General features: G+C 42.0%; 1 protein-coding gene across 1 annotated transcript in view; it reads left to right on the top strand.

Moving 5' to 3' along the window:
• Nucleotides 1-23,870, top strand: part of SPTLC2 (serine palmitoyltransferase long chain base subunit 2) — a 106,706-nt gene extending 82,836 nt beyond the window's left edge. Inside the window, exons 10-12 of the mRNA XM_045901320.3 lie at nucleotides 8,987-9,122; nucleotides 13,398-13,527; nucleotides 18,445-23,870. Of these exons, the coding sequence (XP_045757276.1) occupies nucleotides 8,987-9,122; nucleotides 13,398-13,527; nucleotides 18,445-18,564 (386 nt within the window). The 3' untranslated portion in view covers nucleotides 18,565-23,870. The remainder of the gene's footprint in view (nucleotides 1-8,986; nucleotides 9,123-13,397; nucleotides 13,528-18,444) is intronic.
• The last annotated feature ends 154 nt before the right edge of the window (nucleotides 23,871-24,024 follow it).

Here is a 24,024-nt window from a genome sequence, read left to right as displayed (position 1 = left end):
AAATAAGTCAGGTCTGCTACAGATCAGGGACTTAGGTCAGGAAGCAAAGAATGCAGAAGCTTGAAGCAGTTTAACCATTAAGACCAGTTGGTGCGCTGTTACAAAGGAGGCTACAGATGAAAGGAAGTCTCTGGGCACCGTCTCTTTCCCTAGGACCAGATGGACAGGGCCCAAGAATCCAGGAGCCGAGTGGCCTCCTGGGCCGGGGTGGTGGAGGCAAAGTTAGTGAAAGGTCCTAAGAGGCAGGTAAGTCTCCAGGGTATGCGCCAGCAAGCCCTGTCAGTGACTTCAATTAAACAGTTACTCAGTTCTCCTTTTTCATTCCCGTTAACTACCATTCCCTTTCAAGACCTACTTAATACAGAAGCTGGAGTGGATCAGTGAGCAGTGGTTAAGGGCACAGTCTTAGAAACTAGAAGAACCAGTGGGGCGTCTGGGTGGCTCCATCAGTTAAGCCTCCGGCTCTTGGTTTCAGCTCAGGTCGTGATCTCAGGGTCAAGAGATCGAGCTCTGCATCTGGCTCAGCATCTAGTAGAGTCTGCCTAAGTTTTTCTCTCCCTGCCCCTTTAAAATAAATAAATAAATCTTAAAAAAAAAGAGAGAAGAAAAAAGACTAGAAGAACCAGGGTGTTCAAATCCTGGTTCCTCCGTTGGAGTGACTTAGCACCTCTGGGCATTGGTTTAGTTTCCTCTGCTGCGAAATAATTCTTAAATTTCCTGTTTCTAAAAGGGAAAGGAGTGCAGCCCTACTAAGTCTGTTCTTCCTCTCAGAAGTTACTGATGTAGGAAAGACGCTGTGGTTTACGTATTGAGCATAAAAGGAATTTTAATTCTCAGCCTTAGGTGTACTTGTCTCTTTGGAAAGTGTCATCGTGATTTTGCATCTGAGATCTTCTACCATGCAAATAATTGACAGTTCTTGGAACTGCCATGGTGGCAATAGTTAAGGCAGACCTGATTCCCTCTTCACCTCAGCCCAGAATACTTCCAGGCTAGCAAGAGATTGAGCTGTTGGCCTAACATTGGATTCAGATGTAGCACCACTAGTAGAAGAGAATGCCAATTTAGATTAATATGAATCACCATATTCTTATATTCACTGACAGTAGACTATAAAGTAGTATCAGAAGATAAGGCTGGGTGGTAGTCAACCTGGTAATATTTAGAGATACAGTAGGTGAAATGAAAAGGAAAGGAAAGAAGGATTTATGGAGCCTGGCACTGTGCTTGCTAGATTACATCCTTTCTGTGCCTTGAAGAGAAAAGTACTAAGAGCTTCCATAATCATGGGAATAGCCTTTGAAAACATAGTTTGCATGTGATCTCATTTACCTGATATTATATAAACATTTATTTAAGAGATCTTTAAGATATAACCTCATTGTAGATTTCAGTGGCAACACATGCTTAACATAGGCAAAGTAAACACAGAATGTCCCTGTTTATTCTATTTTTAAAAAATGCTTTTCAAGAGGAAAAACCACTGGAGTGAAACATCGTTCCTTTCCACTCTGCAGTATAATCCAACCACAGTAAAATATTAGAAAAAGTAACTTTCCAGATAGCAAAAATGAGACATTTGGACAGATGATTAAACTAAAAGATTGATAGTTAAGGGGTGCCTGGGTGGCTCAGTCTTTAAGCGTCTGCCTTCGGCTTGGGTCATGATCCCGGGGTCCTGGGATCGAGCCCCGCATCGGGCTCCCTGCTTGGCTGGAAGCCTGCTTCTCCCTCTCCCACTCCCCCTGCTTGTGTTCCCTCTCTCGCTGTGTCTCTCTCTGTCAAATAAATAAATAAAATCTTTTTTAAAAAAATAAATAAAAGATTGATAGTTAAATTCAATTCTGAGACATAAAGTATTAAGAGATATTATGTGAAATATCCACAATGTAATGTGTTTAATAGTATAAATTAGAACAAGGTGTTGGGTAGTTTTTTTCCATATTTTATGCTGCCTTATGACCCTTACCTCGTGGTGAATGCTGAAAACTAATTGAAACCATTCTTGGGGCTACCTGTTTTGTTTGGGGGACCCTCAATTAAGAAAACCCTAATCTGCTTTGAAATTATGACCTTTAAGAAGAAGGGGGGGAAAAAAAGAAGAAGAAGGGGGGCTGGGGGAAGAAGTTCTTCAATTTCAAATTCTTCCAGCCCATTATAATTAATTGGGAAGTATAAGTCTGAAGAGTAGCAGTAATTTTATTTTTCCCAGGAAAGCAGATTATATCAGCATATCCAGGAAATCTAAGAAGATTAGGAGCTGTATAATGGAGTATGATGTGAGTTAGGGGATCAGCTCTGGCTGAACATCATTTATATTTGTGTCCTTTATTTTGAAAGATTTCAGTTAACACCAGAAATGTTGTTTTTGAAGTTGCAGACTCAGACATATTTTGTTGATTGTGTTATAAGTTATATAAAAGCTCATCAGCTAAATTAACAATTACATTGCTATTTAAGCAGGTGAGTACATGTTATATTCTTTCAAGCATAACTTCTGATTAGTTAGCACTAATGCCATTTAAGACAAAATATCTGCTGCCTTTTGTATCCCCTTACTTTGTACATAGGTCTTATCCCGTTTTTTTAACCAGTCCTGAGACTTTAGAAGATTTGTAGCTCATCGAATACTATCTGGTCTGATTGACACCTGAGAGGGCATTGAAATTTCATTTGAGTGATAAACCAGTAGTTCCTTCAGACATTAAGTTTACATGGCTGAGTGAAAATCCCGAGGAATCTGGATTAAGACGTGATGAAATATTCCTTTTGGAGAACATCTGGAATGCAGTTGGTTCAACTTCACAATCTGTGTGGCAGTGGTTAATATATATAGCTCCAAATCTAATCCTATTTCATAAAAGTGATGTAATTAATATAGGTTATCAATAGGTAAATAATTGTGATGCCCCTCCTTTTTAGGTTTTCTCTTTCCTTGAAAGAATTAAATCTAATGATGCCATCACAATCTTTTGATCCTTCATCACTTCCTAAGCATAAAATTTATTGCAAAGAAGTTGAGGACTAAAAATGACCTATTAAAGTTATCTTTTACATTTTCTGAAAAATTAAATTATGTACTCCTGTTTCCTTTTCTTTCTCTTTTATACCATGCCACAGATTTTTACTGAAGAACTCCACAAACACAACCACAGAGTGAGGTTTAGTTGTAAAGTTCAAGAGAATCAGTGTAGAGGTTTTCTCAGAATTGCTTTGCTTTTTATCATCCTTAAAAGTAAAGATTTATGTTTGAAAAGTAGAGAAGAATGCTGACCTCTTCTGTTACCATCTGTGTTCTTAAAAGAATAAAGACATTTTAAGAGTTAGATTTTTTTTTAAATAAGGCTAAACCTTCTTTTTTTACATGTTTTAAATCCCTATTAGAGGGGCATCTGCCTGGCTCACTTGGTAGAACATGTGACTCTTGTTGGGGTCATCAGTTTGAGCCCGTGTTGGTGTAGAGATTACTTAAAAAAGAAAGAAAGAAAGAAAGAAAGAAATCGCTGTTAGACCATTCTTCCAGCCCATTATAATTTGCTGCAGCTCCGGTAAGAAAACTTCTTCGAACTGAGCTAGCAGATTGGATTTAAGTAGCAATTACACTTCTTGCATTAGTATTAACTAGTATTTTATTTTATATTATTAAGGATCTTATTTATTTCAGACAGAGAGCACGCACATGGCGGGGATGGGGTGGGGAGAGGGAGAAGCAGGCTTCCTGCTGAGCAGAGAGCCCAGCCTGGGGCTGGATCCCAGGACCCTAGGATCATGACCTGAGCTGAAGGCAGACGCTTAACTGACTGAGCCACCCAGGTGCCTCTTAACTAGTATTTTAGATGATATTTAATTCAAAATGGGTAACTGTGTTGTCTTTAAAATTCAGCATCACCTTAAGAATAAGGAATAACTATGTAACTACTTCCCAGTATGTATAAGCGCCAGAGCTTACTGAATTGTCTGCAGTTATTTGTCTACTTTTCTATTATTGTCTTTGAAATTATTTGGTTGAACCATAAGAAATTGCCATTTTTAGGTGACAGTCAAATATCAGCAGTTTCTGGTTCAGGCTACGACTTCTGTAGGTCCAACAGACCACTTAATTTGTGTGATTCCCTACGACTGCCATTTCTGAGCCGACTTCTTTAGCACTGGCCTGACACTCCCGCTCAGTCTTTATTCCGGTACTCACCAGCAGAGATTGCAGTTTGCTGTTCAGGGTGAATTTATTGGAAGAATTGCTTTTCACTTGTCTCATACTTGCCCTGTGTCTCCTTAGGCTCCTGCACCCATTCATCCCTACCCCATTCATTGCCAGTAAGTGCTGTTTAAAAATAAGACACAGGCTGGGCGCCTGGGTGGCTCAGTTGGTTAAGCGACTGCCTTCGGCTCAGGTCATGATCCTGGAGTCCCGGGATCGAGTCCCGCATCGGGCTCCCTGCTCAGCGGGGAGTCTGCTTCTCCCTCTGACCCTCCTCCCTCTCATGCTCTCTGTCTCTCATTCTCTCTCTCAAATAAATAAATAAAATCTTAAAAAAAAAAAAATAAGACACAGGTACTCTTACCCAATAAAGGGCTGAACACTTTAAAGTTTGAAAAATACATAATTGCTTGGTTTGGTGTAGAAGAAAAAGCACTGACAGAATCAGAAAACCTTGATCTGCCTCCTGAAAGGCCTTAGAGAAATAATTTAACATCCCTGGGCCTGTTTCTTTATGTGTAAAGTATAAATAGTACATTCTTTTATTATAACCATCTAAAAGCAGTCAGGATCAAGTGAAATTGAGCTGTTAATTCTTTTTTTTTTTTAATTCTTTTCATTTTATTTTTAAATTTTATTTCAATTCCAGTGTGACTAGGATGCTTAAATACATGTTTAGGAGAGAATTCTTTTTAATCTAAACTTTATAGCTACCAAAGTGAAGGTTGGTAATCCCTGATGTCCAGTAACATATGAGTGGATATACAAACAAAACAGTGGTGGTGTATCTTTACAAAGGAATACTGTTCAACAATAATGGGATGTGTAAGTTGGAGACTTTAAATGCTATTCCCACTATCTTCAGGTTGTGTTATGTGAGTGTCGTTTTAGATGTATTTTCTTCTGGGACTCTTCTTGTCAGGGAGCAGATGGTGATGAATAGTGAGACTGAGATTTTCACTTCCTTTCATTAAAGAAAACTTACTTAGAATGATATACTAATTGGAAAAGTTAAGGTCTGGGGCACTTGGGTGGCTCATCAGTTAAGCATCTGCCTTTGGCTCAGGTCATGATCCCGGAGTCCTGGGATCAAGCCCCGAGTTGGGCTCCCCACTCATTGGGGAGCCTGCTTCTCCCTCAGCCCCTCCCCCTGCTTGTGCTCTCTCTCTCTCATAAATAAATAAAATCTTTAAAAAAAAAAAAAAAAAAGGAAAAGTTAAGGTCTACATCCTTAAGATTTCTTTTCTTCCTTGATAATTTTTCTTGATATTCTTGGAGAAAAAAAAATTTTTAACTAGTTGGTTTGTGATGAGAAAAAGGTAGCAAGTTGCAAAATAATAAAGTGGGTACAGAAAAAAAACATGTACTAATATGCCAGTGTTTCATTAAATTTTTAAAAAAATCTTTAGGGGCGCATGGGTGGCTCAGTCGTTAAGCGTCTGCCTTCGGCTCAGGTCATGATCCCAGGGTCCTGGGATGGAGACCCGCATTGGACTCCCTGCTCCGCGGGAAGCCTGCTTCTCCCTCTCCCACTCCCCCTGCTTATGTTCCCTCTATTGCTGTGTCTCTCTCTCTCTCTCTCTCTCAAATAAATAAATAAACTTTTAAAAAATAATAAATAATCTTTAACGAGATATCATTTGTATACAGTAAAATTCACCAATTTTAAGTGTATAATTCCATGAGTTTTGACAAATGTATACAGTCAGGTAACCATACCACAATCAAGGGCTAGAATATTTTTGTCACCCCCCAAAAGTTCCCTCATACCCCTGTGCTGTCAGTTCTCTCTCCACTCCCTGGCAATCACTAATCTGTTTTCTGTATCTATAATTATGTCTTTTAGACTTTTCCTATAAATGAATGCATACAGTGTATAAGTCTGCTTCTCCCTCTCCCACTCCCCCCTGCTTGTGATCCTTCTCTCGCTGTGTCTCTCTCTGTCAAATAAATAAATAAAATCTTTAAAAAAATATATATGTTATTATGGATACACAACTGTTGTCTGATAGAAGTTTCAGGGAGATGGTGATGTAAAATCAAACTCTTAAGAGGAAAATTTGGGGCTCTAATGGCTCTATATCTGGTCATATGTATAAAAGTATTTGCAGGGCGCCTGGGTGGCTCAGTTGGTTAAGCGACTGCCTTCGGCTCAGGTCATGATCCTGGAGTCCTGGGATCGAGTCCCGCATCAGGCTCCCGGCTCGGCGGGGAGCCTGCTTCTCCCTCTGACCCTGTCTCCTCTCATGCTGTTTCTCTCTCTCTCTCAAATAAATAAATAAATAAAATCTTTAAAAAAAAAAAGTATTTGCAGCTTGGTTCATTGGGATGAATATTAAGGTTGAGAGACCTAGATTCTAGTCTCAACTGTGTCTTATTACCTTGTGACTGCAGGCCAGTCACCACCTTTGTGAGAGGCTTATTTGTGTCTGGCTTATTTCATGTAACATAATGCTTTTGAGATCCATCAGCATTGTTGCCTGTATCAATTGTTTGTTCCTTTTTATATATTTCCTTTCTCCCTTTATCATGTTTCCTCCACCTTTCTGAATGTATGGAGGGTATTTATAATAGCATTTTGTACATTCTTGTCTCCTGATACTCTGTCATTTCTGGTCTGTTTCTGTTGATTGACTTATCTCCTGGTTGATGGGTCATATTTTCCTGTTTCTTTGAATGCCTGGAATTTTTTTATTGTATGCCAGACGTTGTAAATTTTACATTATCAGGGGCTGCGCTTTATTGTATTCCTTTAGGTAGTGTTGTTGGACTTTGTTCTTGGAATCAGTTGGATCCTTTCCAGACTTGCTTTTAAGGTTTGTTAGGATAGACCCACAGCAACTTTTAGTCTAGGGCTAATTTCACTCCACAGCTAGTGTAATTCTGAGGTCTTCCCATTTTGGGAGATGAAAATACAAACTGTTGCCAACTCCATATGAGCACCAGGAACTATTGACTCTGCTGCTTTCTGGTGGTTCTTTCCCCAGCCCCTGGTGGTTTCTTCTCATGCAGAGCGGATGGCACTCCTCCAAAGGCTGTAGGGGACCCTGCTGCAGACCCCCCAAGTCCAATCTCTGGTGTCCTCCCCTGACCAGACTAGGTTCCTCTCCCTGGGCAGCAAACAGCCTGGGACCTGCCTCTAGCCAGTCAGGGAGCAATCCAGAGGCTCATGTTTTGTTTTCCTTCTCTCCAACAGCACAGTCCAGTGCTGCCTATGACCCGGTGTTTGAAAATCATTTTATATACATTTTGTTTTATGTGCTTTGTCCAGTTTTCTGTTGTGGACAGCAGAAAGGTAAATCTGGTCCTGGGTACTCTATCCTGGCCAGAAGTGGAAGTCTCTTTTTCTAAATGTGGAGTAAGCATGTATTGGTATTTCTGGGGAAAAACTGGGCACAGGATCATCAGTTATAGACATACCGAAATGTACCATACTTTAATGTCTGCTTTATTGTGAGACAGGGGTCATAACTGAAGTGGCGTTCTTCAGCGCTCACAGTAAGCCAATCGAAGTCAACCTGAAATTATTTGCACAAAGTATTAACTGTGGGTTATTTATAGCAGACTTATTGAGGGTAGCTTTTCATCAGTGAATGGTTGGATAAGTTGGTATTCTAAGGACATTTGTTAACCACCTGTATTTCTGATAAACTGATTACTTATCTTTTGTGTGAAATTTGTATTTTTTAAAATGTGAATTTGTTGGCTTTCTAATATATGTGAGAAAATGACTGCAACCTTTTCTTGTTTATGAGTATTTGTGGTCGAGAAGACCCTGAAACAGTTCTTAGCCCTTTGCAAGCTGATGTTTTGAATTTAGGCTTACTCTTTAGAACAGAATGATTGTTTGGACGTCTGTTCATAGATTGACCTACCGTAATGTCAAAACCCAGTCTAAACATTTAGTTAGTTAGCAGTTTGAGAAATGTTTGTTTTAATCCATTTATATTTTAGGGAAGATGAACAAACTAGGATTAAAAATATGATATTATGGGGGCACCTGGGTGGCTCAGTCATTAAGCGTCTGCCTTCGGCTCAGGTCATGATCCCAGGGTCCTGGGATTGAGCCCCACATCGGGCTCCCTGCTCTGTGGGAAGCCTGCTTGTCCCTCTCCCACTCCCCCCTGCTTGTGATCCTTCTCTCGCTGTGTCTCTCTCTGTCAAATAAATAAATAAAATCTTTAAAAATATATATATGTTATTATGGATACACTACTGTTGTCTGATAGAAGTTTCAGGGAGATGGTGACATAAAATCAAACTCAAGAGGAAAATTTGGGGCTCTAATGGTTCTACATCTGGTCATATGTGTAAAAGTATTTGCAGCTTGGTTCATTGGGATGAATATTGAGGTTGAGAGACCTAGATTCTAGTCTCAACTGTGCCTTATTACCTTGTGACTGCAGGCCAGTCACCACCTTTGTGAGAGTCACCTAATCGATAAAATGAAGAGAACAGTGAACATTCTACCTACTGTGAAGGGATGGTAGAGTGTTAAATGAGGTGTATTGATGAAAATGTTTAAGGATGCTAATGTGCCATGACAATACTAATCATTAAACTTCATTTTGTATGTTATTACAAAAGCTGCTAGGAACACCTGTGGCAGACCACAAAGCAAGATTTGTTTATATTTATATTTCATACAGTTTGTTACGTGAAAACATTTTATGTTAGAAATGAAGAACCAAACATAGGACTGATTGACAAAATGGAGATACATTGCTGTCTTTTTTCCACTCCTTTTTTCTTAGTGTTATTTGTGTTTTCCTCCTCATGATTTTCCAGGCACAGAGTGTATCCAGCAGTTAGCTGAAAACACGAAGTATTTCAGGAGACGTCTGAAAGAGATGGGCTTCATCATCTATGGGAATGAAGACTCTCCAGTGGTGCCTTTGATGCTCTACATGCCGGCCAAAATTGGGTATGTTCTTTTTTTTTGACAAGAGACACAGCGAGAGAGGGAACACAAGCAGGGAGAGTGGGAGAGGGAGAAGCAGGCTTCCTGCGGAGCAGGGAGCCCTGATGCAGGGCTTGATCCCAGGACCCTGGGATCATGACCTGAGCCAAAGGCAGACGCTTAACAACTGAGCCACTCAGGTGCCCCAAAATTGGGTATGTTCTGTTGCAGGCTACAGACTGGTCTCATTAGACTCAAGGCTTCCGTGATATTACACTCAGGCTTGTGTATTTTGTTAGGAAAAATTGTCTTGGCCTTATTATGTTAACCTTCTAGATTTGCTAGAAATTCCATAGATTAAATAGTGGATTCCAATTTATAAAATAAGTTAACTTGTTAGTCTTTTATTAAACAAATACTGAGTTTAATGCACTCTTCTAGGAGATTAGGATAGATCAGTGGACAGAACACAAAAATAAAAATCCCTGCCATTGTGGAGCTTATGTTCTAACAGGGCAGGAGTCAGACAAATGTAATAAATACGTTATGTAATTAGTTAGAAGACGGGGGTGCCTGGGTGGCTCAGTTGGTTAAGCAACTGCCTTCGGCTCAGGTCATGATCCCGGAGTCCCAGGATCGAGTCCCGCATCGGGCTCCCCGCTCAGCGGGGCGTTGCTTCTCCCTCTGACCCTCCCCCCTCTCATGCTCTCTCTCTCTCTCTCTCAAATAAATAAATCTTTATAAAAAAAGAAGACGACGATACATGTTACGGGGAAAAGTAGACCAGGATATGGGAGATTGAGAGGGCAGGCAGATGACAGTATCAAACTGGGTGGTCAGCGGGGAGCCTGGGGGGAAGGGAAGGTGACATCTGAGCTGGAAGGAGCAGAGCTAGCCACTTGGAGAAAGAAGTTCTTTGCAAAGATCATAACACAGGAACATGCTCAGCCGATTGAGGAATAGCAAGAAGGTGCGTGGAGCTAAAACGCGGTGCGCAAGGGGGGAGTGGGGGCCAAGAGGTCAGGGCGTATAGTTAGTTGCATGACTACCCAAGGTGCAGATTACACCAATTTCTTTGGTTTATGCAACTCGTGCATAATGGAAAACCTTGCCCTGGAATAGCTTCCAGTGTATTTGAGAAGTCCAGATGTATAACGAAAGCAGAAGACATTTGAAAAGTAATGTGAAGTGAGCTAATACAATTATTTGCAAAATAAGTATATGTAAAACTGCATCAGAAATGTAAAATAGAAAGGAGTTATCTGCTTAGTGTGGACTCAGTAAAAAAAGAAAAAGAAAAAGAAAAATCCACATATCTTTTCAGATTTGTGAGTTTTGACTGATCTTAAATATAAAATTGGATAAGGATCATTTCTCAGGTTTAATTGAACTCATTAAAGGAGCAAATATTTTTATTCATCTTTGAATCCCCAGTGCCCACCAGAGTCCCTGGCACTCAGAGGGCACTCAGTAAATTTTCATTAACATGGATCTATAGGGGAGAAGATTAAAAGCAGGGAACCTAGAAGTAGGGTGATTCCAAAGGTAATAAGAGATGGGGCGCCTGGGTGGCTCAGTCGTTGGGCGTCTGCGTTCGGCTCGGGTCGTCGTCCTGGGGTCCTGGGATCGAGCCCCTCATTGGGCTCCCTGCTCCGCAGGAGGCCTGCTTCTCCCTCTCCCACTCCCTCTGCTTGTGTTCCCTCTCTCACTGTGTCTCTCTGTCAAATAAATAAAATCTTTAAAAAAAAAAACAAAAACCAAAGGTAGTAAGAGGTCAGTTGGGAAAAGGTGGCCACTGAGGGAAAAAGAGTTCAGTTTTCAACAGGAAGTCATATGCATATTTGGCCTTCAGAGGGAATGGAGAGAATGAACCAAAGCAGAGCTGTAGGGTTTTCTCACTCTTCTTTAAATGGAATTATCATAAATAAAGAGTTGTCTGGTCTGGAGGACTTAGTCTAGAACTGTTTCTTTAGAAAGAACTGGGTCTAACCTATTCTACACAGGGGAAACTGTGCATTATCATTAAGATTTAGAGAGGGTGAGGCGGACAGGAATAAAGAACTAGACCATTTGGGAGGGTGCGCTGAAGATGCAGAATGCTCGGGGTCAGAGGAAGTACTAGAAGGAGTGGGGAAAGGCTGGTTTCGCAGGTAATTAGAATGGGCGTATTTCTTACTCTCAAACAGATGCTTTAAAATGCTAAGGGAAAGGATGCCTGGCTGGTGTAGTTAGGAAGAGCATGCCACTCTTGATCTCAGGGTTGAGTTCAAGCCCCACGTTGGGTGTAGAGATTACTTAAATAAATAAACTTAAAAAAAACAAAAACAAAAACAACCTAAGGGAATAGTCAAGAAACAACATAATTAGCAAATAAAATGTACATGGAAGTTAATGAGTTATTTAGACAAGATACGTATATGGAGTAAAGTCCCGTGCCACCAGTTTGGCTTGGGGTAGGGAGTTAAACAAGGTATGTGTAGTCTGGGCAGTCAGCTGAAGCCTGGGGACAAGTTTCCCTCACAAAACCAAAGGAAACCCTAAATTCCAAAGACAGCTTAACACCCAAGTCCATCAGAGCAATACCTGGTCTTTGGGACACCTGGCTGGCTCAGTCAGAGGAGTGTGTGACTCTTGATCTTGGGGTGGTGAGTTCGAGTCCCGCATTGGGTGTAGAGATCACTGAAATAAATAAATAAACAGGGGCGCCTGGGTGGCTCAGTCGTTGGGCGTCTGCCTTCGGCTCGGGTCGTGGGCCCTGGGTCCTGGGATCCCCGCATCGGGCTTCCTGCTCCGCGGGAAGACTGCTTCTCCCTCTCCCGCTCCCCCTGCTTGTTTACCCTCTCTCGCTGTGTGTGTCTCTCTCTCTCTGTCAAATAAATAAATAAATAAAATCTTCTTTAAATAAATAAATAAATAAACAAACTTGGGGGGGGGGGGGAGAAGTGCCTGGTCTAGAGGGCTAATGCTAGTCAGTCATTCTGTCAGCAGAAAGATGTCCATGTTATAGCAGATCCTCTGCATCCTTAATCTTTTTGTTTTTTGTTTTTAAAGATTTTATTTATTTATTTGTCAGAGAGAGAGAGTACAAGCAGGGGGAGCGGCAGGGGGAGGGGCAGGCAGAGGGAGAAGCAGGCACCCTGCTGAGCAAGGAGCCCAACTTGGGACTCAATCCCAGGACCCCAGGACCATGACTCGAGCCAAAGGCAGATGCTTAACCGACTGAGCCACCCAGGCGTCCCATCTGCATCCTTAATCTTAAGAATTGTTTAAACTGGGGCGCCTGGGTGGCTCAATAGGTTAAGCGTCTGCCTTCGGCTCAGGCCCTGATCCCAGGGTCCTGGGATCAAGCCCCGCATCCGACTCCCCACTCAGCGGGAAGCCTGCTTCCCCTCTCCCTCTGCCTGTGGCTCCCCCTGCTTGTGCAATCTCTGTCAAATAAATAAAATCTTAAAAAAAAAAAAAAAAAAAGAATTGTTTGAGCTGCCAAACCTAACATTTCAGGGAATAAGATTTTATTTATTTATTTATTTATTTTAAAGATCTTATTTCTTTACTTGACAGAGAGAGACACAGCGAGAGAGGGAACACAAGCAGGAGGGGGAGAGGGAGAAGCAGGCTTCCTGCTGAGCAGGGAGCCTGATGCGCGGCTCAATCCCAGGACCCTGGGATCGTGACCTGAGCCGAAGGCAGACGCTCAACGACTGAGCCACCCAGGCACCCCTCAAGGACAAGCTTTTAAACTTGAGCTCATTTTGAAGCCTCTGAACCATTCTTACGTGTCAGGAACACTTTAAGGCTGTAACTGCAAATTAGTTTAGAGAAGCCCTATTAAAATTTGGTCTCTGACAACTATATTCTTCACCTTTGTGAAGGAAACCATTTGGGAGAAGACCACTTTAGGATCGAATTGAAGTCTGGCAATTTTTTTTAAGATTTGTTTATCCATTTGAGAGAGAGAGTGTGTGTGAGCATGTGTGTACGAGCCAGCAGTGGGGAGGAGCAGAGAGAGGGGGAGACAAACAGACTCCCCGCTGAGCATGAAGCCCGATGCAGTGCTGCAATGTGGGGCTCAATCCCAGGACCCCGAGGTCATGACCTGAGCCGAAATCAAGAGTCAGCTGCCTAACCGACTGAGCCACCCGGATGCCCCCAAGTCTGGCAATTTTAACTTAAAAAGAAGAGGAAATTCCTAATAGAAGTTGCCAATGTCTGTATCATCTAAGAGTTTAAATCATTCAGGACCTTTGTTCTGTAGTTTATTACTCTTCCTGGTGTCTTTACCCTGTTTTCTCCTTGCAGCGCCTTTGGACGGGAGATGCTGAAGCGGAATATTGGTGTGGTTGTGGTGGGATTTCCTGCTACTCCAATTATTGAGTCCAGAGCCCGGTTTTGCCTGTCAGCAGCTCATACCAAAGAAATACTTGATACTGTAAGTAGACACTCTCACCTTGATGTAAATATACCTATACTGAGGCGGCCTGGATATCAGATGAAATTGATCATCTGTTGATCCTGATGTTCTTTGAGCACCTGAGGTATTAACTGGTAAAACAGAGGAGGGAGTATGCGATGCTGCTTAAAACATTGCTGTTTACAAAAAAAAAATCCAAAACTGTTTAGCATTGCCCACTAGACCCTGTGCAGTCAGGGCTCTGGGGAATTTATGGCTTTATCTTGTTCCACGCTCTCCCTTATGGCCTCTACAGCTGTCTAACTCTCTTTGTACCCTAGCTGTTTCTACTGCAAGCCTTCTTGTATGTTGTTTTGTGTCTCTAGAATTTTCTCTCTTGAGCCCTCTCTCTCCTTTGCCTGGCTGACTTCTACTGACTCTTCACATCTCCACTTAAAGGAAACTTGCTCAAGGGTATTCCCCAGTCCTCTTGCTTGCCATTTCCTTGGAATCTTAAGATACCCCCTTAGTAAATCCTTCCCACCTGGAATTATTTAATGGCGATCTTCTCCACTGGATAAATCTTGAGGGCAGAGACTAAGTCTCTTTTGCTCGTTCTGTATCTCCAGGACCTACCACAGTGCCAGGCATGTAGTAAGGGCTCACAATTACTGAATTTAATTATGGTTTCTTTATTTATTCTTGTGATATTCTCTTAACATGCTGTTATTTCACATCCAAGACTTCAGACTTTAAATAAGTATTGATTTCTGGGAGTTTATAGAACTCTAGAATGTGATATTTGCATAAAATTGTGGTTGACCTTGAACAACACGGGGGCAGGGGTAGGAGAGCTAACACGCCCCCCCATCCCAAAGTAAAAAAATCTACATGTAACTTTTGCCTCCCCCAAAACTTAAGTGCTAGTCAACTGGAAGCCTTACTGATAACAAACAGGCATTTAATAATACATATTTTGTAAGTTATATGTGTTATATACTATAGTCTTACAATAAAGTAAGCTAGAAGAAAGAAAATGTTATTAAGAAGATCATAAGGAAAAGACATTTATAGTACTGTATTTATCGAAAAAATCCACATGTAAGTGGACCCACACACAGTTCAAACCCTCGTTGTTCATGGGTTAGCTGCAGTTGCTAGAAGTACCCATTAATTCATTGGAGAGCTACTGATCTTAAAGAATATTAGAATACATGTTTTTAAGAGTTTATTGTAGCAATTTAATTGACATTTTTATTTCTGAGCAGCTGAAGACTGATTTTTCTTCCTTATTTCTATATAACAAAACTTCCACAAGTATGAGTTTATATATATATATTTTTTAAGATTTTATTTATTTGACAGAGAGAGACACAATGAGAGAGGGAACACAAGCAGGGGGGATGGGAGAGGGAGAAGCAGGCTTCCTGCGGAGCAGGGAGCCCTGATGCAGGGCTTGATCCCAGGACCCTGGGACCATGACCTGAGCCGAAGGCAGACGCTAGACTGAGCCACCCAGGCGCCCCAGTATGAGTATATTCTTAATCACATTCTGACACTGGAAAATTGGATTCAGTTTATTACTGGTACTGTATCTTTATTTTGATTGTGCTTTTCAGATTTTTTTCAATAGATTTTCCCATTTCTCAAAAATCTTACTAGCAATTTCTGCACTGATTATTTTTTTAACCCACTGATACCAGCTTTTCTTCCATTCTCTTCTATTTAGGTGTTTAAAAGTTTGACCTGCCTTTAAAAAAAAGTTTATATGGAACTGTTAAGGGACCCCAGGTAGCCAAAACAGTACGGAGAGAGAAAATCTAAGTCGGAGGAGTCAAACTTCCCAGATGTGAAACTTACTACAAGCTACAGTAATTAAGGCAGTGGTGGACTAGCATAAGGATAGACATGTAGACTAATGGTGGAAGAGAATTGAGAGTCCATAAATACACTCAAGCATCTATGGCCAGTTGATTTTCTACAAGAGAGCCCAGACTAGTTAATAGGGAAAGAATAGTCTCTTCAACAAATGGTACTGGACAACTGGATAGCCACATGCAAAAGAATGAAGTTGGAGCCCTACAACATGGATAAACCCGAAAACATCATGCTACGTAAAAGAAGCCAGGCACAAAAGACCACATTATGAAATGCCCAGAATAGGCAAATCCATAGGGTCAGAAAATAGACTGATGGTTGTCAGGGCCTGGGGAAGGCAGGGGTGAGGATGTGAGTATGGGGTTTCTTTTTTAAGGTGATAATACTTTAGATACTGATGAAAATTGTACAGCTCTGTGAATATACTAAGAAGCACTGAATTGTACACTTTAATAAGGTGACTTTTATGGCATGTGAATTGTATCACAATAAAACTGTTATTTTTAAAAATGAGAAAGGCAAGGTTATCGATCAGCTCCAGGGCACAGCTGTCCTAGAATATTCTCTCATTCAAGGACCAAACTCAACTCTGTGATTTACATGTTTTTCCCCCTTAGAACCCATCTCACCTTGTAATCCAGTGGTTGAGTGTAGATTATCTGCTAACAGATGAGGATACTTGTAACGGTCCCTTATTCCTACTCAAACCAGGTGACCCACATAATGGCAAACTGGCAGTTTCTAGTTACAGTTTTATGTAAATAAAACCTATTTATCTGAAATATTTGGTATGGGATCAGAGGAAATCATGGAATCTAGATCCCTTTGGGCTACTGTGGGTTTTTCTGTCTATTCATTTTCTTTTTTTACATCGATGAAAAAAATATTCTAAAGTCAGAGTTCATAAATGTCTTTTACTTTGTGATCTTAGTCATGTGTTGTTTTAAATTAATAAATCCTGTATCAGAGGTCAGGGGGGATAAATGGTTAATGGGTTCTCCCAGCTGAAATTCAATATTAAATTGTTTCCATATGGAGCTTTCAGTTAAACCTTTTCTTAAAGATAACCACTGGTCTTTTTTTTTTCTTTTTAAGATTTTTTTTTTTTTAAATTTATTAGAGAGCATAAGCAGGGGGAACAGGAGAGAGAGAAGCAGACCCCCGCTGAGCAGGGAGCCTGATGTGAGGCTTGATCACAGGACCCTGGAATCATGACCTGAGCCAAAGGCAGACACTTAACTGACTGAGCCACCCAGGCGCCCCAAGATAGCACTGTTCTGAAAGCATACTGAGGTCCAGCTCTTAATTTGCTTTCTCTATTTTCCACATTTGGAATGAAGAATTTTTTTCTTATGCTAGAATAAATAAGGAATATTTATTGGTGGTTTTTTTTTCTCTCTACAAATGCTGATTTTTTTTTTTTTAAGGTTTTATTTGAGAGAGAGAGAGAACGAGTGATGGGAGAGAGAGAAGCAGACTCCCTGCCAAGCAGGAAGCCCAATGTGGGGCTCTATCCCAGGACCCAGAGATCAAGACCTAAGCCGAAGGCAGACACTTAACCGACTGAGCCATCCAGGCGCCCCTATGAATGTTGATTTTTAAGTTAAATTTAGGGGCGCCTGGGTGGCTCACTCGGTTAAGTGTCTGACTCTTGATTTCAGCTCAGGTCATGAGATTGAGCCCCTCTTTGGGCTCCGTGCTCAGCGGGGAGTCTGTTTGAGGATTCTCTTTCTCCCTCTGTCCCTCCCCCCACTCATTCATTCTCTCTCTCAAATAAATAAATAAAATCTTTTTAAAAGATAAAAGTTAAAATTTAAGAACAGGTAAATGTGTCTTTTACTAATATTCAACTGACTGACTCCTGTTATGAAGTAGAAGGTATAAATTTTCATATGAAATTATGAACGTAAGAGTGGACAGATGTATATGATGTGATGGGAATTTGGACAGTCACATTCCGGCATCTACTGCTCACCTCACCATTTCCTAGTCTAATGAGATGGTGTCATGGAGAGAGCCCTGTCTCCAAAGCTAAGGCCCTTCCCCCTGGATTTGTCACTGGATCCACTGGGTAATATCCACAGGTGCTGGGGAGTGAATAATAGGGCTGGAGAGCTGCCATGGAAACTGCATTGTGAGGGCTGTGTGAGGTGCTTTTATTAAAAAGCCTTAGAACCTAAGATTACAATATTTTTACAGTCTTCTTTGGATTTCTCTGAGAAGTATCTGGGACTTCGAGTGTCCATGTCCTTCTATTAGATTTTTCCTGAGAAATTGTGAACACGTATCCCCTTCTTGTATTGGGATTTTCTGTTCTGACACTCTGTGCCGCTGATGGGAAAGGTTGACTCAGTGACCTGATGGGTGTAACAATCAGGAAGAAACTTTTCATTTCATAACTTTTCTTAGTGCTTGAATTTTTTCTGAAAAACAAAAGAGGAAGTTTTATAAGAAAGAAAGTTACACTGAGATAACTAGTTTTTGATGGGAAGATAAGATGATCTCTCAAGATTAGGATTTTAGAGTTCAAACTCATGTCTGAGTTTAAGTCCCGGCTCTGTCCATTCTTGCTACCTCACCCCCACCCTGTCCATGACCTACCCAGAGTCTCTTAACAGCTTCTCCTCTTTCTTACTAAGTCTGATCCTCAGTGCACTTTGGGGACTCTCTTCATCTTGTATCTAGGAAGCATCTCAACGCAGACTTCCCATCGGTTTTCTTGTAGTTAAATAGAAACAGCAAGGACTGAAGTATGAAAGGACGAATGACAGTGGTAGCCAGCCTGGCAGTTCAGGGCGCATATTCCTTTTTCTCCTAAGCATAGCATACTTTGATGAGCTCTACCCTTTATCCTACATAACTGCTCTTCACAACCTATTATTCATGACCAGCCTGACGTTCTTGCTCAAAAAGTGGCTCTTTCCATAGCTGTCCTATAGTCTGATCAGAGTTAATGCACTAGACGCACATGGTCACACGAGAGGATAATCGTGCCATGGATGTTTTTAGAACCATAAAGCACCAGGCATGCCTGCATCCTACTGGCTCCGACTGACCTCTACTCTTATATATTTTTAGGCTTTAAAGGAGATAGATGAAGTTGGGGACCTGTTGCAACTCAAGTATTCCCGTCATCGGTTGGTGCCTCTACTGGACAGGCCCTTTGACGAGACTACCTATGAAGAAACAGAAGACTGAGCCTTTTTGGTGCTCCCTTGGAGGAATTCTCCCTCCCCCAGGACAGCGTGTGGCCTTTCTGAGCCAGTTCCAGGAACCATACTTCTGTGGCCATCTCACGCGAGAGACGTTTCCTCAACTACTGACAGTGGCCACCTCGTTCTAAATGGCATTTTGTAAATAGTAAAAAAAAACTGCTTCACATTCTTCCTTTGCTACATTTCACCTTTAAGAAAAGAGGTGACCTCACTCTACTTTTTTGTCCATTAAAAATATTTTATTTTATAACTCTTCTTCTTATGAAATCCCGCTGACCCTAGCCTGGCCCTGGCTAACCACACAGGCCATTACCCTCTCCCCGCCGCCTACAGACTTGGCCCATCCAAAGCTCCTGCTCGTCCCGGCACTGCCAGCCTCGAGACTCACCCAGCCCTCCTCCCCAGGGAGCAAGTGCCTTCCACTTACTTCCAGTCCAGGTCTCAGAGGCCGCCAACCTTGGAAACCTTACTGAACCAGTCAAGTGTTCAACCTAAGTGTTCTCCCTTTTGTCTGAAGTTCAGCTGTTTAAGGAAAACCGTAAACACTAACATGGCTAAAAACTGCCCCTCGTCGTGTAACTCGCCCTGGCCAGGAGCCTCCCAAGGTTTGGTCTTGTCCTGGTCACCAGGTGATTTCTTCTTTCACCATCAGATATTGATGATGGTCACTGTCTGAGGGGTATGTCCAATTTCTGGGTCCTTCCTAAGCTCTAAACTAACACTCCCACCTGCTATTTAAAATGCTTACATTGTTGAGAAAGCCCCCCCCCGCCCGGGTCAGCCCTGTGTGGTGAGGCCGCCTGCCGCCTCCCTGTGTGTCCTGTGTGCACAGTGGCCCGGGGGCCGGGGCCGCGGGCACAGAGCTGGCAGAACGTCCGTGCTTGGTTCCTACTGCTTTCTGCCTTTCAGAACTGTCAGCGCCTCTGCCTGGGTCTGGGTCCAGATTAGGATTTAAACTGATAAAAGAAAATGTTGGTAAATCCTCTGCTCAGAAATCATTTGTCATGTTCCTGTTTAAGGATTAAAGTTAACTTACCCTTTTTAGAAGCTGACCCATTTAAACATTACTCTACTGAGTGCTAGTTCTCCTTTACTCTTAATGTCCTAAGACAATTCTAATCTGGCATCTGGGGTTTAGGGTCTCTTTTTTTCTTTTATTTCCTCACCCTGCCACCCCCACCCCCCGAGAGATTCTGAACATGTATCTTCACTAAACTGGGATCCTCTATTTTGACTCTTTTCACACTAGGTAAGGGGACTAGTTTCAGAGAGCTTTAAACTGCTTGACCAAAGAACAAATCTGAAAACCACCATGTTAAAGCTCTTCCTTTTTTCTGTTGACCAAAGCTTAAGTGAAGAGAACTTTTGACTTTATTATGCCCAAGAGCAGCTTGTCTTTTAGTAGCCATCGAGTAATATGGGGGAAGGATCGGGAACAGAATGGGAAAACACTGTGTGAAAGTAGCTTTGCACGTCTCTATTTTTGAAATCACCCCTTGTATTGGTAGAAATTCTCCTGGGCTCCTTGTCATCAGCGGCGGTGCTTGTGCAGACACATGTGGTGGAGGGTGGGAGCAACAGGATTGTCGGTGAAGTTTTGTTTTCATGTCTTTAGTTCTCTTTGGTCACTCTCAGCATCTGAGAGCCTTCAGCCTTGGAAATACTCCAAGGTTTTGTTTTACTTTTTTAAAGAATAGAAAAGGGTGAATGAAAGAACCAAGTAGAAATGCAGGGACTGTATTTAGCATGGACAAACTGAGGTAAAAAAAAAGACATTGTGGTAACTAAGTCACTAGTCCTGTAGAATAAAATACATTGCTAACCTTTACATCTTGTTCCTCACCATAGAACCCCACTAGAACACCAGATAGCTTTTGCACTGCAGTCAGTTATCAAATGGTGTAGGGTTTGCAAAAGTCCCAAACTTCAAGCAATGAACTTAGCTTGCTACTCTTTTTACTTTGGTTTGCATGAAGTCACTGCAATTTAAAATGTCAGTATGGGCATTTAAATACATTATATATATATATATATATGTAATATATATCACTTTGCTAGTGCAAAGTTATGTCAGAATAAATGTAGTTAAGTTACAAGTTTATTTTGAAGAGACAAAACTGTGATCCACCCAGAACCTCTGCTTTCTAGAAGACAAAATGTTTTACATGCTAGTCGTCTCTTCTTGGAAACTGTAATAGAAATCTAGAGTCCAGTCATATCACAGGTATCATTATTTAACCAAGCACTGGGGGAAATGCAGGCGTATACGAATATAGTCACTGGGAAGGAGTAGACTGAAGCATTGTTCCGTGCGTGGTTGAACACAGCCTGACTCACGAATCTGATGGGATGCACATAGGCGTCAGCTAACAGTTACTACCAAAGTTGATCATCGGAGTCAGTCAATAGAGATGTGACAAATCCTTACCACTTCCTCTGATCCCTCTTTCTATTTAGCATTGCCTTTATCCATTTCAGGCTTACAAGACCTTTTCCTGCTGATCACAATAGAAACCAGGAAATTTATAACTAGGAGACATCAGAATCATGAAGAATGGATCAAGAGGCAGTGGCAGACTCTCCTCCACCTTTATTTTAAAAGTTTCACCCTAAAATACGGCACACACTCTACAGTAAGTAAATAGTGAAAGTGTGTGTTCAGGGGTGGGGTCCTTTGCTTTGCTCTGGAAAATTTCTTCCCGTTAAAAATCATCCTAGTCTCCCCAACCCCAAAGTCCTGCTTGCTTGTTTGAAGAATTTAGCAGCTTAGTCCTGTAGTTACTGTCTTAAATTTTCACGACAGGGTGAGGACTTTAGATGGTCAAAACACGCTTCTTCCTGAAGCAGTCCCGGAGGTGCACAGAACTACCCTAGGCGACGGCTGAGGGCTATACGCACACAATGACTCCTGGAACACTAATCAGAAAACAACGGCTGACAGCTGCGCTTGCTTAACGCCCTTCCAGAAGCCCAGGAATGGAATATTGTGCCAATGATTTGTCTCTACAATCCCTCTGTCCTGCATTTGGCCTTTCTGTACCTTCCCATTCTTGAGTTTTAGAATGTCAACTCCAGAGAAAAACTCGATGGTGGTGCTGTGCTTAGAGGATCGCTGGGTCAGATACCCTGTCCTGGGACACAGCCTTACATTTCAGGAGGAGTCTGGGGACTTCTTTCTTCCCTACTTGAGGGAGGCTGTATCTAAGTTTGTTACGGCTAGTCCAGTCTGGCTGAATTCTGTAGTGTTTAACAGGCTTTGCTTCATTTCTGTTAGTGAAAGCCAGGAGGAAGAATGGCTCACATGGAGAGACTTCCTGGCTTCTCAGGGAAGGGGAAAAAAAGCAATGCTGCCAGCCACTACCTCCCTGTTTCTCCCCCCAACCCTGCTCCCTTTCCAAACTGATGAGGCTCTCGGGCCCCTAGTCCTGGACTGGGAAGCAGCACAGGACTGCTAGTCATGCCATAGGCAGTGAAGAAAAAGAATTTGCGTAATTCTTCTTTTGTAAGAATTTGTAGATACAACTGACGGGCTCCAGGTTCTCTTGTATAAAGAACTGCTGTGACCTAATTCCCAGAGCGTCTTTCCTTTCCTGGTGTTCGAGGTAAGCCAAGATGGGCTTTCATCTCTTCTGGCTGCAACTCGTGGTCAGCAAAGGGGGAAGAGTGTGGGGGCTTTTCCTTCAATGTCTGTCTTCATGAAAATCAGAACTATTGAGCCTTTCACACAGGTAAACTCAGCATAGCCCAAGGTGGTCGTCAAGGGGGAGTTATGAGAATCAAATGATTCTTCTTGGCTTTTGAGCAGCTACTTGCTTAAATGCAGCCCCAGAACCTAAAGATCTGCTGCTGTCTGCTTAACATGGAAGCTCAGTGCCCAGCCAGCAGGCATCTTAATCCATTAAGCCAGTTAATCAAAATACCTTCCACGTGGCAAAAAGCATATCTTCTTCTCTCCTCAGATATTTATCCACAGGAAATGTAGTGTTTAGGCTCCTACCCAATGACCATGTGCCCAGATAGCCTAATTAGAAGGCTGGCTTCCTACCTTATACAGAAGAAATGCTAGGATGAGCCAATGATCCTTTTGCTTTTAATTGTATGGAAAATGTTGCCCCTTTTGTCATTTCCAGTGACTTCTGTTTTCCAAGCACCTTTTGCTATAGATTCTTTTTTAGACGGGGGATCCAAAGGACTTAGCTTGCGGACTTGCTGAAGTTGTTTATTATTCTAGTCTTCTTGTGAGTCTGGAGGTATACCCAGTCCGCCCTTGGGAGTGGCTTGATGGAGCCGTGGGCAAGGTCTTGTTTACCACATAGTACACACGATAGATGGCCTTGAACTGTGACTCTTTGTGGTATGATGAGTTCTAATAAACTGACCCTAAAGAATGCAGTGGTTATTAAACTGTGGTTATGTGTTTTTGATGAAGCAATACCCAAAGCTCTGTTCCTTTGGAGAAGTAGTGGGGAAGGTGAATGCAAGGTAAAGACGAGAGCACTACCCTGATGTGCTCAGTGTCCTTCCTTGTTGCCATCTCTGTGGGTAAGTGGATCCCTCCCTGCACCAGGAGCCTTGAGTCCGTTCCAAGTCTGCTTTGCCCCCACAGTTTTCAGGTTTCTTGTGCAAAGCTCCGTGGGTCAGGGCAGGCCTTCTGTGGGGATGTGGGACGTATTCCTGACTGGGGTAGGTAGGTCGTGTTACCTCAGTGATGTTAAACCAATGGTTGGAATGATAAAAAGCATCCTTGATGGTCCTTTACAGGATACTGGTGAGATCACTGTGTCAGGTCAGCCAGCATGCCCACACGGTCTTGATGATCCCTCTCTGTATAAAGGTAGCAAACATTAAGAGAAGGGGGAAAGAGAGTAAGAATAGAGAAATCACTTATGGGGAGCCGAGATCTTATTTTGTTGGCCTTTATTTTTCCACTGACCAATTTGCCTGTAAACTGGACTTTGCAAGAGGTGCTGTGATAGTCCCTCCATTGCTGTGATGCTTACATAATCTGAGAGAGTGAGAGGGGGAAATATAAATTAAAAATTTTAAATTCTAGTAATGTGTTAAAATGTCATGCTTCTCTCTTTCTCTCTTACCCCCGTCTCCTGTTTTTGCCAGATGATTTTTTTTTTTAACCTTGTTGGATGACTGTGAAGCTCTAAATGATGGGTTGGGTTAGGTGTATCCGTTTGAGAGTACATGTTAAGAACCGAAGGGGAACTACTTGAGATGACGTAAGAGTCATCCCATGCAAATATATTGTTTTGCCCAAATAAACTATTCAGAAAGCTGTCTCTGCCTTTATTCATTCAACCAATAAATACTGAGTGCTGTTTCCGTGCTAGGCACTGCACTGAGTATGACCAATACCAGCAGCAAACAAATAGTAAACAAGTAAGCATATGGACACATATATCATTTTACAAACTGGTAAGTGCTGTGAAGG

The sequence above is a fragment of the Mirounga angustirostris genome, unplaced genomic scaffold (genome assembly GCF_029215605.1).
Source record: "Mirounga angustirostris isolate CCGP_5_RB_7025 unplaced genomic scaffold, mMirAng1.0.hap1 SCAF_9, whole genome shotgun sequence".
NCBI lineage: Eukaryota > Metazoa > Chordata > Mammalia > Carnivora > Phocidae > Mirounga > Mirounga angustirostris.
Note: the sequence above shows the minus strand (reverse complement) of the source record. Positions and strands in the feature narration are given on the sequence as shown.